This window comes from Empidonax traillii, unplaced genomic scaffold (genome assembly GCF_003031625.1).
Source record: "Empidonax traillii isolate 1590-97213 ecotype Southwest subspecies unplaced genomic scaffold, ASM303162v1 scaffold417:size1128589, whole genome shotgun sequence".
Classification (NCBI taxonomy): Eukaryota; Metazoa; Chordata; class Aves; order Passeriformes; family Tyrannidae; genus Empidonax; species Empidonax traillii.
The window spans coordinates 42,577-55,825 of NW_020955610.1; the positions used below are offsets into that span (position 1 = coordinate 42,577).

Here is a 13,249-nt window from a genome sequence, read left to right on the forward strand (position 1 = left end):
TTTATTGCTAAGAGGACTCATCCTCAAGACACCTCATCCTTCCTTCATCCTCTGCCTTCATCCTCTCTTACACATAAAATGCAAGCCTTTCTTTCAATTTAATTTTTCTTCATCAGGTCATGCTTTTGTGTTTCTGTGGCTTTCCTCAAGGCTATCCCCCTTTTCTCTCTACTCCTTCTGGAAACTAGGCATTGCTACTTTTTAACATCCTTCAGTAGGTTACAGGAAAACACCAGGACAGCCAAAGGAGGAGCTGGGGCCACAGAGGGTGGTGGCTGTGCTCCAAAACCCCCAAAGAGTGACAGATTTTCCTGATGAAATTGCCAAACAATTCTTGGAAGCAAGACATATTCTTCATAATAAAGGAATGTGTTTAAATCCCAGTGGTCCCTGTCAGTCCATCACAAGAGAAAATAAATGTTGTGATCAGTTTAGCCCTAGGCATATCAACAGGGCACAGGCATCTGCAACAATCTCATACCACTGTAAGGTACTGGCATAGCCCATCATTTATTGCCAGTACATCTGTGCTTGGCCTTTAGTGCATGAGAAAAGTTTAAAATTGCAGGGGGGAAAAAAAAAAATCTCCAAACTTGTAACACAAGGCCGTGGTCTGGTGTTATAACAGGTCTAACCATTTCTCCCATGCTTTGAAAAAACCACTGAATTCTAGCTTTGTTGCCAAAGCATTGGCAACTTTGCCCGAGTTTAAGCACCTAGAAATATCTAAGACAGAATATTACTGAAGATATTAGCTTACCAAGACAATTCACTTTGGCAGAAAACATTACTATTTCAAAGAAAATACTAGAAGTATTTACTTTTTTAACTTTTACAACCAAACAGAACTATACCATTTGACATCTAATATTCTTTGTCTATGACATATCATCAGTTCACCAAATCTATCTAGCACCTTGTTCTTCATTAACCAGCATGAACAAAATGAGTTAGACTTTGTCCATTTTTATTAAAAAAACCCCAACTTTGTTATTTACAACTCAGTCTCTACTTTGCATTGACCAACCCTCCCACTCACAGTGAACCCCTGTAGAGCTTTAAGTTTGGTTTTACATCCAGTTGTGGTCCCAGCAATTGCTACCCTCCTGATATACTTATCTACATTTTGTTGATTTATATGCATCTACAGGTAGAATATTTTTTACCAGGAGTTTTGGGTTGACTGATTTTCAGTTTTCAGCATTTTCCTTTTGCCTCTTGTTTTAAAAGTAACTGGTAATGATCTGCACTGTTTCACATACCATTCCCAATTTGACTACAGCAAGTATAATACAGGTTCAGAGGACCTGAAACATTTGACTTGGTCTGGCAGACTGATCTGCCTTTTCACTATACCAGACCAAATTCTCATACTACTGTGACTGGTAATTAGTCATGATTTTCAAAATGACTGAATTGAAAACAATAAACCCCAAAACCAAAATCTCAGTCCACAACAAGTAAATCCTTCTGCCTCTCTGGTATCAGATTATCTTCCCTTAATATTAATCTGCCTTTTATTATGTACAAAACAATTTGTTATCTTTTGTTCTTCATAAGCTGGATTTTGCATCTTACTTTCTAAGCAGTTGTCTATTTAAAGTCTACCACAAAAATCTGTGGGTTTGGTATGCCAGAGAGAAATATACAGTACTGTTTAATCAGTATTACGACTATATTCAGCTCTCTGCTCTCAGACAGACTCTGTTAACCTTGGTCAAATCCATATTTCTTAAGAGCACACATAAGTATTTAAGTTTAATGAAAGTGCAATATAAAGACTGTCAGGATTAATGCAGTAAACAATGGGAACTCTGTGGTAATTGGATAGTGTCTGTCGGGTGATTCATTTGGACTCCATTCTTCCTTTTCAGGGAATTCCTTGCTGACTCTATATTTCCTACCAAATCCCTTCAGTACTCTTTGATGCTCCCTTTAGAAACAGGCCATTCTTATTTCCTTTTAGATTAATAATGGATCTGCAAATGTTGAGAAGAGTAAGTGCACCAACAGGTGACAAAAAGGGTGATTAATGAGAGTTTTTAATCTCTCCTTCAATGCAATACCACTGTATAGAGATGCAAGTGTGAAAAAAAGCCGCAAGGCACAGAGAAAAGAGAAATGCCTCCTGTATGTCAGTGTCAGTTTAGCTTCTCAAGTGAGGGAAAAAAGTATCACAAGGAGTTATAAAATGCATATTATGTGTTATGTCAAGTGAATGATCTTACTGATGTAGGAGATCACTTCTGTACTACCATGGCATCATCAGTACAACCTGAAACAGCAGTACAGAAAGGATCAAAGTCTTAAGTCCTGGGGAAAGGTGTGCTCCATTCTTTCCAGGATCAATGCCAGGTACTTTCATGCATGCATCAGGGTAGTCCCATTTTCAGTGAACAGGGCAACAAAAGTCCACACCTTACCCCCTAGGGAAAAGGGGTTGGAAGGGGGGCTCCACAGCCACTCAGCACAGGTGGACTCACAGCTCACAAATGGCTATGGCAGAAAGCAGATTGATCCCCTTGGCCTTGACCCATGTGGATACATTGATAAGGATCACTCACACACAAGTAATTTATCATATTTCACAAAGCAATCAACAATCCTTTTAAAGTAGCAGTTGTTTTTAAGGAAACTTATTGCAAAGTGAAAGCCCTGGCTGACAGAAGGCGGCAGATGCAGGATGCTTGGCAATTGCTCTCTCACATTTCTAAGGCAGAGCTCACAGTCAACATGTGCTTTACTGCAACTTACATTGAAGAGATCCATGCATCAATACCTAATTAGAGAACAGGCAAGTTTGGATACTCTCTTGTTTCCAAACAGTTGTACTCTTGCTGCACGTGCAGCTTTCAGTCTCTTTAGATTCACTTGTTGATGCTTGTGTGAAGTGCTGAACCATTTTTTTTTTTTTTTTTTGACAAGCTGCCCCCTGAGGAAAAGCAGCACACCAGGATTAGAAGTCCTGGTGAGCAATATATTTTGGGTGGATCAGAAGAATGCTTGAATTAGCTTCTGTAAAATGCAGACTGCATTGTAGGAATCTCTCTTTCAGTTTTCCCCCAATATACATTAATATACGATCTAGTGTTCTCTAAATGGAAAGTAGTTTTCAGGCAAGTGCAAGTGGGAAACTTCATGGCAATTGGAATAATCTGCCTTTAAACAAAGTAATATTCACTCTCACTTTTCTCCAAACACGTGCTCCGTTACAAGGCCCTGGAATCACACAGCAGGCAAACCCTCATTTTTCAATTTCATATATTAAGATGAAATTATTTGCTATAAATTTCCCACATTGCTTTATTTCCTCTGTATCTACTTCACACTTCTCAGAAATGAGCACATTTGACCATGGGTGTAGCTCTTCCCTAAAACTTCACTACTGAACATCACTATGCTGACCTCGGATTCCCATATGCAAGAAGCAGTGATGTATATAGTTAGCTATACCTCTAGTTACACTATTTTATGGCAGCCTGAGATTTAAATTTAGCAGTTCATGCTTCTGTCTCCTTCAGGCTAAAAGTCTGTTGCATGCACAAACTAAGGCTTTCTCTGAAGGTCATCAAGAATGTAAGAGTAGGAGAAAGAGCCAGCCAGTCATCTTCTAAGCAGAGATGAATGACAAAATCATATCACTATTGCATTTTAAACCAGTGTTTGCTAACAATTCCAGAGAGTTGCAAGGTTTAATTGGCAAATTAAAGAGTAAACATGTTTCTTCTGACAAGGAAAAAGAAGCAAAAATAAATAATAATGTTGTAGGCATCATTGTTGTCTGAGCTATCATTTTGACATCCAAAGACCAGGCAGGTTATGCTCTGGGATGGCTCAAACACTCATCCTAGATAAATCATGACAAGGAACTCTATTGAGTCAAAAGGGAACTTTGGTTTGATTCCTATTACCATTTAACAACAGAGAATGATTTTATTTACAAAGATGCTTCTCTTCAAAATGAAGGAATCAATGTATGCCTTAAAATTTGCTTTCAAATTGACTGACCTTTGGGACAAGAACCACATTCTAATGATAGTAAGACCTGTACATTAATTGCAATAATGAAATCTTTTAAGCACAGCAGTGCTTTAAAAAGCATAAATTTATGTTAGTTAGTCTAACAGTTTTATGTAAAATATTCTGATATCTGCATACATACATCATGATTAAAATGTCACACAGAACTACTAGGAGCATCAGACCTCTGCAGTGTAGTATTTTCCTGTAACCAATAAGAAAGTTGCTCTTAGCACTTTCTAAATAATTTTTTTGTATTAAAAAAATCCAAAAAGAAGGTTAAGCTATGCAAAGATTGAACAGCCACAGACAGTAGGTCTTAACAACAAGCCCCAATTAACTCAAAATATCAGGACCATTTCCAAGCAGGAATAAATGATATTTTGGTGTTTAATTATGTCTATATAATTATAGAATAAATCATGAGAAACAGCAGATTGCACAGGATGGGAAGCATAAGGAGACACACCCAACACAAATCTGAAGCAGAAAAATAATGATTAGCGTATTGACTTACTGCTGTTATTTATAATCAAATAGGAACAATAACCTCACAATCTCCAAAAAGAGTAATTACTGCAGAAGTTTCTCTCACTACAGATTAATATGCTTTTCTAAGACAGACTAACCAAAAGCTAGTTTTGGTTAACAAAGATAAACACACAAAAACTATAGATATTGTGAAGCTTCTAAATCAATTTTATATTAAAACCAGGAAAAACATTCACGAAGTAACTGATCTGTCCCACAATTGATGACAAACAACAAAGGGAACCTACTGCAGAGTCTCTACACGACACATAGTTTATTGTCCTTAACTATCCCCTCAGCACTGACCACTGCTATTCTACAACGAGAGCAGAGCTCTTTCCTGTGCAGTAAAGCCCATACTCTGAACATACAACTCTGCATCTATCACATTTGCTCATACTTGCAATAAATATTGCAGAAGTCTGGCCTGCTTTAACATTCCACCATTAGGGTTACCTAAATATACAAACTGGAGTTTTTGCAGTCTACACACACTTGTTCATAATGGATGCCTTTATTTTGAGGCAAAGATGATCACTAATCTTCCTCACTGCTCCCTCCAGCACCAAAAGAATAATTTAATTCTAACATCCAATAGATGATATAATAGCAGGAAAACCATACTAACGTGAGTGTGAGCATGCCCTTTTTACTCCATCCTCTTGTCTGTTTTAAGAGGTTTTCAAACAGAAGTAACAATTGAACTTGCTGGTAATGCTGATTACACAACTTCCCCAATTACCATCTATAAACCCATTAACTTGCATCTGATTAAAACACACTCTTTAAAAATGCATCTAATCCTAAATGGAAAGGATGAAGATAAGAAATTCAGCGTCTTCCTGGCAGTTTGTGCCAACAGCCAAAACCCACTGCTGAGAACAGCATGTCCTAGATCTTACAGATTTGAATCTTCTTACTTTGATGGTAATTTTTTTTAATGATGTGCAGAAATTGATCTAAGCCTATCACTGTAAGATATTTTCTCCATCTGTTACTGATATTGACTGTATCTCTTCTGCACTTGTTAGTATTTCAAGATACTTTTAAAAACAGAACTGGACATTACATTCAACTATCAGTTACACAAACAACATTCCCCCCTTGTCTTCATCATAAACTGACCAAAGTAATGGTAGGGATTTATTACACACACACATATTTATCAGTTTGTCATTGCATTAGACATTTATGCAGAAGTTCTTGTCAGAATTAGTTTTCTAGTAATTTAGAGGTTTTAGAAGACCTGTCTCCCTGAAATAAGAACCACCTAAACATCCTAAAATGCATTTGAAAAAACCCAAATTATAAAGCAATGCAGATCATTTGTCCTCTTTACCAATGATCTGTCACACAATCCAAATGTCACACACTCATTAGTAGTTTCACAGTTGCTCACAGATTGTTATTAAAAATATTTATCATCTTCAGGTTTGTAACTATTTCCTCTTTTCAAAGTGAAGCATCATTAATAACTGCACCTGGAAGTTTGCTTGAAGCAATTTAAAGTTACATCATACAGAATTATTTTTTTTTAAAATCTGATTGTAGCAATAAGTTGCATAATGACAAATGTTGTTTTCTAAAAAAAAGTATTTAACTTTTCTGGCCAGGTTTCTCAGAATTATTTTTGTTTAAGAACTTCTTAAAGGACAATTTTGATACTGGACTGTAATATATTAATACTGATTTTAAGGATATATACAAGACAAATCCACAAATCTTCGTTTTTCTTCAATCTGGCCTTTCTACTTTCCCCTGTGGCATCAACTTCCCTTCAAAAACTCCTATGTTTTCTTGCAATTTACGCTGCATTCATAAGCTATTAAGGTGGAGATTGAGAACGTAAAAGAGGCAAAAGGGAATTCTGACCCAAAACCAGCTGGAATCTTTGGAGTGAGTTACAGTGAGCAATAAAGCAGTGATGCACAGGGCAACAGCGCTAAGACAGTCCAAATTCACTGTTACCAAGGAAAAATGAGTATAACTGCTCCTTGGAAATAGAATACGAATATGACTAAGGACAAAAAAAAGTGGGCAATTTAAACAGCTCCATCTCACAACTGCTATAATATAAACTGCAATAATTCTGTTAGCAGAACCCACAAATAATATGCAGACTGAAGAGAAACAATTAGCAAGGTGGTTTGTACTTTTGAGATTGTTTCACACCAGCAAAGACATCATATCAGAAATTGGCTTTCCATTTCTTGCTCAAACTACTAAAGCAAATCCTGAATCAAACGTTGCACTGAGCTGTGTCACACAGTTAAATCAGATTCAGAAATAATACTTTAACAGAATGAAACAAATATGAAACGAAGGAAGATGAGTATTACTTTAGCATAACAGGCAGTAAATAAACAAAAACAAGGTAAGTTACATTTGTACAATTTTATCCCAAATAGTGAAAGTATTAGTCTGAAAGCTAAAGAATCTGTGAGACTTCCTGATACAAATTATTTTATTCTTATGAAAGAACTTAACTTTTATATACAATATTCCCTTATATGTACTATTATTTTTGATTCAGCATTTCAGTATTTAAAATATTGATATGTGTAAATATCACAAACATACTCCAGGGGAAACCTCTGCCTTTCTCTCTCTCTCTCTGCATGTTTATGTGCATATCCAATGACTATTGTAAAATAACAGCTGTTTCAAACATATGACACATGCACTACTAACCAGGATCAAATATTGCTGAATAAATATTAATTAATAAATATTGCACCAACTTGTAATTTTTTATGCTCAGAAATAATCTGAGCATGCAATGTTTAAAGAGTATTTTTCCCCTTACCAATAGTCTAATGTCAAGTTTCTTCACAACTCACCCTATATAGCATATATGAAGTTCCATACACATATAACACAGAGCAGTCCTGAAATATGTCACTTGCATAACAAATTGAAGGTTTTAAAACATTTTCTAAACATTTAGATTGGGAAGCAAATAATCAGAATAAATATATTCCTACACTGACTTAAAATTTCTAAATGTTGTATATTTGTGTTAAAATTTAGTCTGCGATTGATTCTGAAAGCGAATCCCACAATCTGAACAGCTTCCTTTCCCTTACAGTGCTGCAACAAGCAGTTGCAATGGTTAACAAAACTTTCACTTCTAGAAGGACTCTCTCGTCTGCTACTGGCAAAAGACTACATGAAAAACGTGTTTAGGGAGTCCTGCTAAAACTGTAATTCCCTGAGTCACAGGGAAAAGTCTTTTAGAAATTAAAGAAACATGATAACTTATAAATGACAGTTTCCCACTTTATCTAAACTTCCAGTTCCTTCTTACTGAATGAACCTCAAGAAAATTATTTCTCTTAGATCTTGACAACACAAAAATAACCAAATGCCCAGCATTTTCCAGAGATAGATAAAACCCTCCTCTCCAGGTGTAAGAGAAGGTTTCACATACCATTGACACATTCAAAGACATCACAGCACTTGCCAGGTGTTCCATCTCCACGTGAGACTATCTGGGGAACGGAGCCTGCCTCACACATGGGGAAACCACATAAACCAGTGAGACACTCGCATCTGAAACCAAAGAACAGCAAGGAAAACCCCATAAATAAATGAAGCCACATACAGGATGAAAGAATAAGCATGAGAAAATTGGAAAGTCAGAGGACAAGTTCCAGCTTTGCCATATTCACATCTTAGAATCACCTTTTATTAACTCAATCAAGACAGCTTATCAACCTGAAAGATTTTTTTTAACCATCCAAACTCTGTTTGCTGGTCAAGGAAACAAGAAGACAGTACTGTGTAACACCAATGCTGCTCTAGTGCTGTATGTAAAAATGTAGAAAACTATTTCCGGATTGTTTGAAAATAACTGTGTTCTCCAGAGTTCCAAAATTAGGCTTCTCATCCAATTCTATCTGAAAAAACACAATTGGTGAAACACTAATAGCAGTAATTGCATCCATTCATCAGAAGAGTGTGCTCTCATTAGCAAACCATATTATATGCAGTGTTATGCTGAAAAAAATTAAAGGAAGTCCAGAGCCATTAAATCTAAGCCAAATAAAAATAATTGCAAGTTCTCTTTTGGTGTTGATGGTGCTGCAGTTTGTGGAAGGGGCAACCAATTACATGTGATGTCAAATTATGTAGGAAGCTAGGTATATTACATACTGTGGTTAGTTTTGGACAATTCTAAAAAGATTATTTTCTCCATGTAGGTAGTATTTATTTGTTTATTTAAGAAAACAACTTAAGGAACTGGAAAATATAAAATGTAGATAAACAGTAATCACATTTGTTTCCAGATTCTTTGGTTTACAAGTAACATAACCATTTAAAAGTCAAACACTTAGGACTTTTGATAAGTTTACATTTAACAGAGTTCTTGCCCTGAACAATGGGCACACTACAAGGAAAGTAGCAATGGTTCTATAAGAAAGTGCAAGACAAAATGAACAAAGAGAAATATGCAAATATCATAGCTGAGAAACTTCATTGCATAGCACATTTTTCAATTGCAAATCGATTTTTATTGGCAAAACCTCCCCATAGACTGGTTTAGCCTACTATAAATACACATATATGTCAAATGGAAACAAAGAACTTGACAGAAGATCCTGTAATTATGAGTTAAAAAAATAAGAACTCTACTTGTTAATTTCTATTTCAAATATTTTAAGTATCCCAAGATAACCTGCTGTCATAGTTCTGATTTGAGAAAGGAATTTTTTCTTTTCCTTTCCCCTTCTTCCCCCTCCCCCCCTGCATGAATGCTATTCAAGAACCATCAAGTGAACAAAAGAGTCGGCCTGGCTCCTAACGACCGAGAATTAGTCTCCTGGCAACGACGGGGGAGGAGTTGGGAAGAAGGCGGAGTGGTTGGGAGCTTAGCTCGGGAGCAGGAGGGGAGGCTACAGCTGGCAGGGGGAGACTGCCTGGTTTCTCCTTTGTTCCTTTTTCCCTGTGGGAGCTCTCTGCAGAGTTACGGGCTGGTTGCAGTCTTGGTTCTTTTCCACCGCGGGACTTTCACCGAGTCGTGAGTTTTTTTTTCTTCCATTGGGAGAACTTTCTGTTTCCCTTCCCCCTCCCCCCTCCTCCCTTGCCACCCGGCGGAGACCGGGGATCCCGCGGCGCCGCCCGGTGACGGGCGCTGGACGTTGCAGGTTCCACTCCTCTAGTGGTCCGGCGGCGCCACCTGGTGACTACTGTGGAACATTGCAGGTTCTGCACTTTTGATGGCTCGGCAGCGCCACCTGGTGCAAGTTCTGCACTTTTGATGGCTCGGCGGCGCCACCTGGTGAACGGTGTAAGACATTGCAGGTTTTTGCATCTCCAGTGACGCGGCGGCGCCCCCTGCTGGCTGTGGCTGGGGCTGCACCGGAGAGTGCTGAGAGTTGAACTATTTGATTTTCTTTTTTTGCCGGTTTTATCGGTTTTGTTCTTGAGGGGGATTGTTGGTGGGTGTAGGGGTGTTGTTTGGTTGTTTTACTTGGTTTTTTTTTCCCTTCCTTTTTTTTCCCTCGTGTTGCGTTGATGCACGCATACTTAGTAGAGGGCTGTTGTTTTTCCTTTTTTCCCTTTTCCATGGTTTGCTTTCCTTCAATCGGAGCCTCTTAATTTCGAATCTGTGATTGCTGGAGAAGAGGGTTTGGGTCTTTTTCTCCTAATCCATCCTCGGCGGGGGACCCTTGTCTCAATTAAACTGAGACACCTGCCCATTAAACCACTTCTTAGTAAGAAGCATTATCAGCCCTTAATGCATTTGCTTATTCTTTATGCTCAAAAACTAAGAAGCTTGAGTCTCCTCTGACATGCATGTCTTCTTAACTGCCCAGCAGCCACTTCATCTCTGATCAGCATTCAATGAATGAGGAAAAGCCACCTCTCAGCAGATAGGGTTTTAATACATCTCCCTTTAACTTTACCAGTGTTAGACAAAATTGTTATATTCTCCACTGTAAGGTATTACTCAGAAGGAAGTTTGCAAGAAATACAAGTAAAATTGAGGAATCTCACAGAACTTTTCTTAAACTGTTTGAAACTGATGCCTGAATTATTGTATTATAGAAGCATTTACTATAAAGAGATAAATAAGTCCTTGAAAAAAATAGTCTTAATTGTATCACATTTCACAAATAATGCTAAATATGTCAAGATAAAGTGAAGCAATTTAATTGCACATATATACCACAGTATAGTAACAGAAACCAAAGTTTTAATTATCACATCTCTGCTTTTGACATTTTCTTCTCAACTTTTTTGTAAATACAAAGAAAGGGAAAATCTAATTATTTTCTTTACTGTATGTCATTTATCTTCAGAGACGCAAAGGCAAAAAAAGGTATTATGGCTTGTACTACATGTCTTCAAAAAATCCAAAGGATTTGTGTCAGCAGCTTCTCTTTAAGATGACTACTATCTCTCACTTCTGCTGTCCCAATAGTATAGGAATTTGGGGGCACAGGGAATTGGGGAGAGGAATTTAAAAAATTATCTCTAGTAATCGACAAAAAAGAACAATTATTGCTGTCAGGTTCATGGAATTCGTACCTTAACCCATCTAGACACTGATTTGAAAGATGGTTTTCCCTTCTGAGAAGAACGAGACAAAGAAATAAGTGCCTACACATTAGTAATGAAGAAAGAAAAAAAATCTTTCAAAACATATATAACAAAATAAAGTACAGACACAATCTGAAAGCCTCAGTATTAAAGTATCTGAAAACCTAAGTATTAAAAACCTAAATAAAAATATGAAGTTCCACTTCAATCACCCTGTTTTCAACATCCAGATAACCTCCAGGAAAATAGGTAGATCAAATTTCCTGGAAATCCACAGAGAAAACAGTATATGTGATGAAAATATAGTTGTGGATGTTGATTTTCCAAATCTTATGAGCTGGAGAACTCCTAGTCCTATTGTCTTCAAAATAAGCTTTCTCAGATATGTCTGTATCTTTCTTATTCTTTATCTCATATTCATGGTTACTGATTAGAGTTACAGGATGACATTACATGGCTAGATTAATAACTTGTGCCTTTCCCCTCTCATTTTTTTCCCATCAATAGCTTAAAAAAACTCCCAAACCACAAAACTGAAAGACAAGAAAATATGAATCACCACATTAAATAACTTAAGATAGGACAATCTTCCATAAAAAGAGCTGAAAGAGATATTTAGAGGACTAGGGGGAGCCAATGTTCCTTTCTGCATCAAAAACTCCCTTCTCTTTAGAGCAATGAAAGTTTCACATACTAGATCAAGCAAATACAACCTCTTGCTCCAAAATTTTATAAAGTGACTTCCCATTTGGTTAAAAAATAAACCATGCATAAGGGAACGTCAAAATAGCATATAATCTCAGATGGACTTTTAAATAGTCTGCATTCTTTTCAGCCAGCTCTGCTAGGAAAACCTTTAACCATTATCCAGGCTATTAGCATGGAAAACATTGTTTTGGAGACAGAAGTCCATCAGAAAGAATTCTGGTAGCTTAGAATGGCTGTCACGTTGCCAAAACAACATCTGGAAATTTGGAGCAAGTGATCCCTTTTCAGTAGGAGAGCAAGATGGGTTTTAGAGAACTAGATTCTTCTGAAGTGATTTTGAAGACAGAGATTCAGATGGAAGATAAGTTGCAGTCCAGCTCTGTGCCCTGTCACAGACAGCTATCCACCTGTATCTTACCCTCAGTAATGGAACATTAGGTTTGAAGAAGTTTAGCAGGTCAGTTTGAGTTAAGCCTGTTGACAGTGGCCATGGTCACTCTCAGATTAATTTCTACAAAATTTAGCTGTTCAAATTGCAGTTCAGTAAGGCACAATGTTGCTTCTGAGCTGTTCCCACTGTAAATGCAACTTGCCTAGGCAAAATAGACACAGAAGTTGCTACAAGGAAACCTTCCCAGAGAGAAGACTGCTTTGTACATCACCTTCTCCCTTTACATACCTTGCAGTGACACCACTGCAACATCAAATGGCATGGTGCCATCCAAAAGTTCCAAGATAAAGGGGAGGGCAGTACTTGAGTTACTGAGAACTCGGCACTCAACGTCTGCCCCTCACGCACCTTATTAACAAAGGTTCTAAGGAAATGTGCCTCTTGGGATGTTATTCCCGGAACAGGACCCCAGTCAAGCCAAGAAGAACGTGTTCTTTTAACAAGGAAGACTAGTCCTGTACGAGAGTACAATGTTACCAAAAAGAGGGCCCAGAAAGAAAAAACAGAATAATCAAACAATTATGCAAGAGGCTTCATGGAATGTAGCCTGAAAAGGTGGTGGCATGGCCTGGAAGGAACCAAGAAGCCCAACAAAGAAGTTTGTTGAACTGAAGTTTTTAAAGTACACAATCAACCTGACTGGTAAAAGGAATTGTTTCTAGTTCTTCAGGTCAAACAAACAAACAAAAATGAAAAAAAAAACCCAAAGCCAAAAACCCACTCAACAACATCCTAGAAATTTCAACAACTGAGCAAGGCAAATTTCAATATATAAAGAACCAAAAATGAGATGGTGTTCATTAATGAATGCTTTACAGATTGAGGAAGGTGACTCCTTCAATACTATAAATGGCCTGATTTTTAAATTCAGTTTTTACGTTCTTCAGAAAATAAATATATTCATTATATGTTTAATATATGTTTGAGGGGTGTCAGTGGTGGAGTTGTTTTGGTTTGGTTGTCTTTGTTGTTGTTGTGGTTTTTTTTTCATGG

At 37.3% G+C, this 13,249-nt stretch overlaps 1 protein-coding gene across 1 annotated transcript in view; it reads right to left on the minus strand.

The window, feature by feature from the left end:
- Positions 1 to 13,249, minus strand: part of LOC114062546 (cysteine-rich motor neuron 1 protein) — a 156,455-nt gene that overhangs the window by 34,465 nt on the left and 108,741 nt on the right. Inside the window, exon 5 of the mRNA XM_027894108.1 lies at positions 7,982 to 8,103. Within this exon, the coding sequence (XP_027749909.1) occupies positions 7,982 to 8,103 (122 nt within the window). The remainder of the gene's footprint in view (positions 1 to 7,981; positions 8,104 to 13,249) is intronic.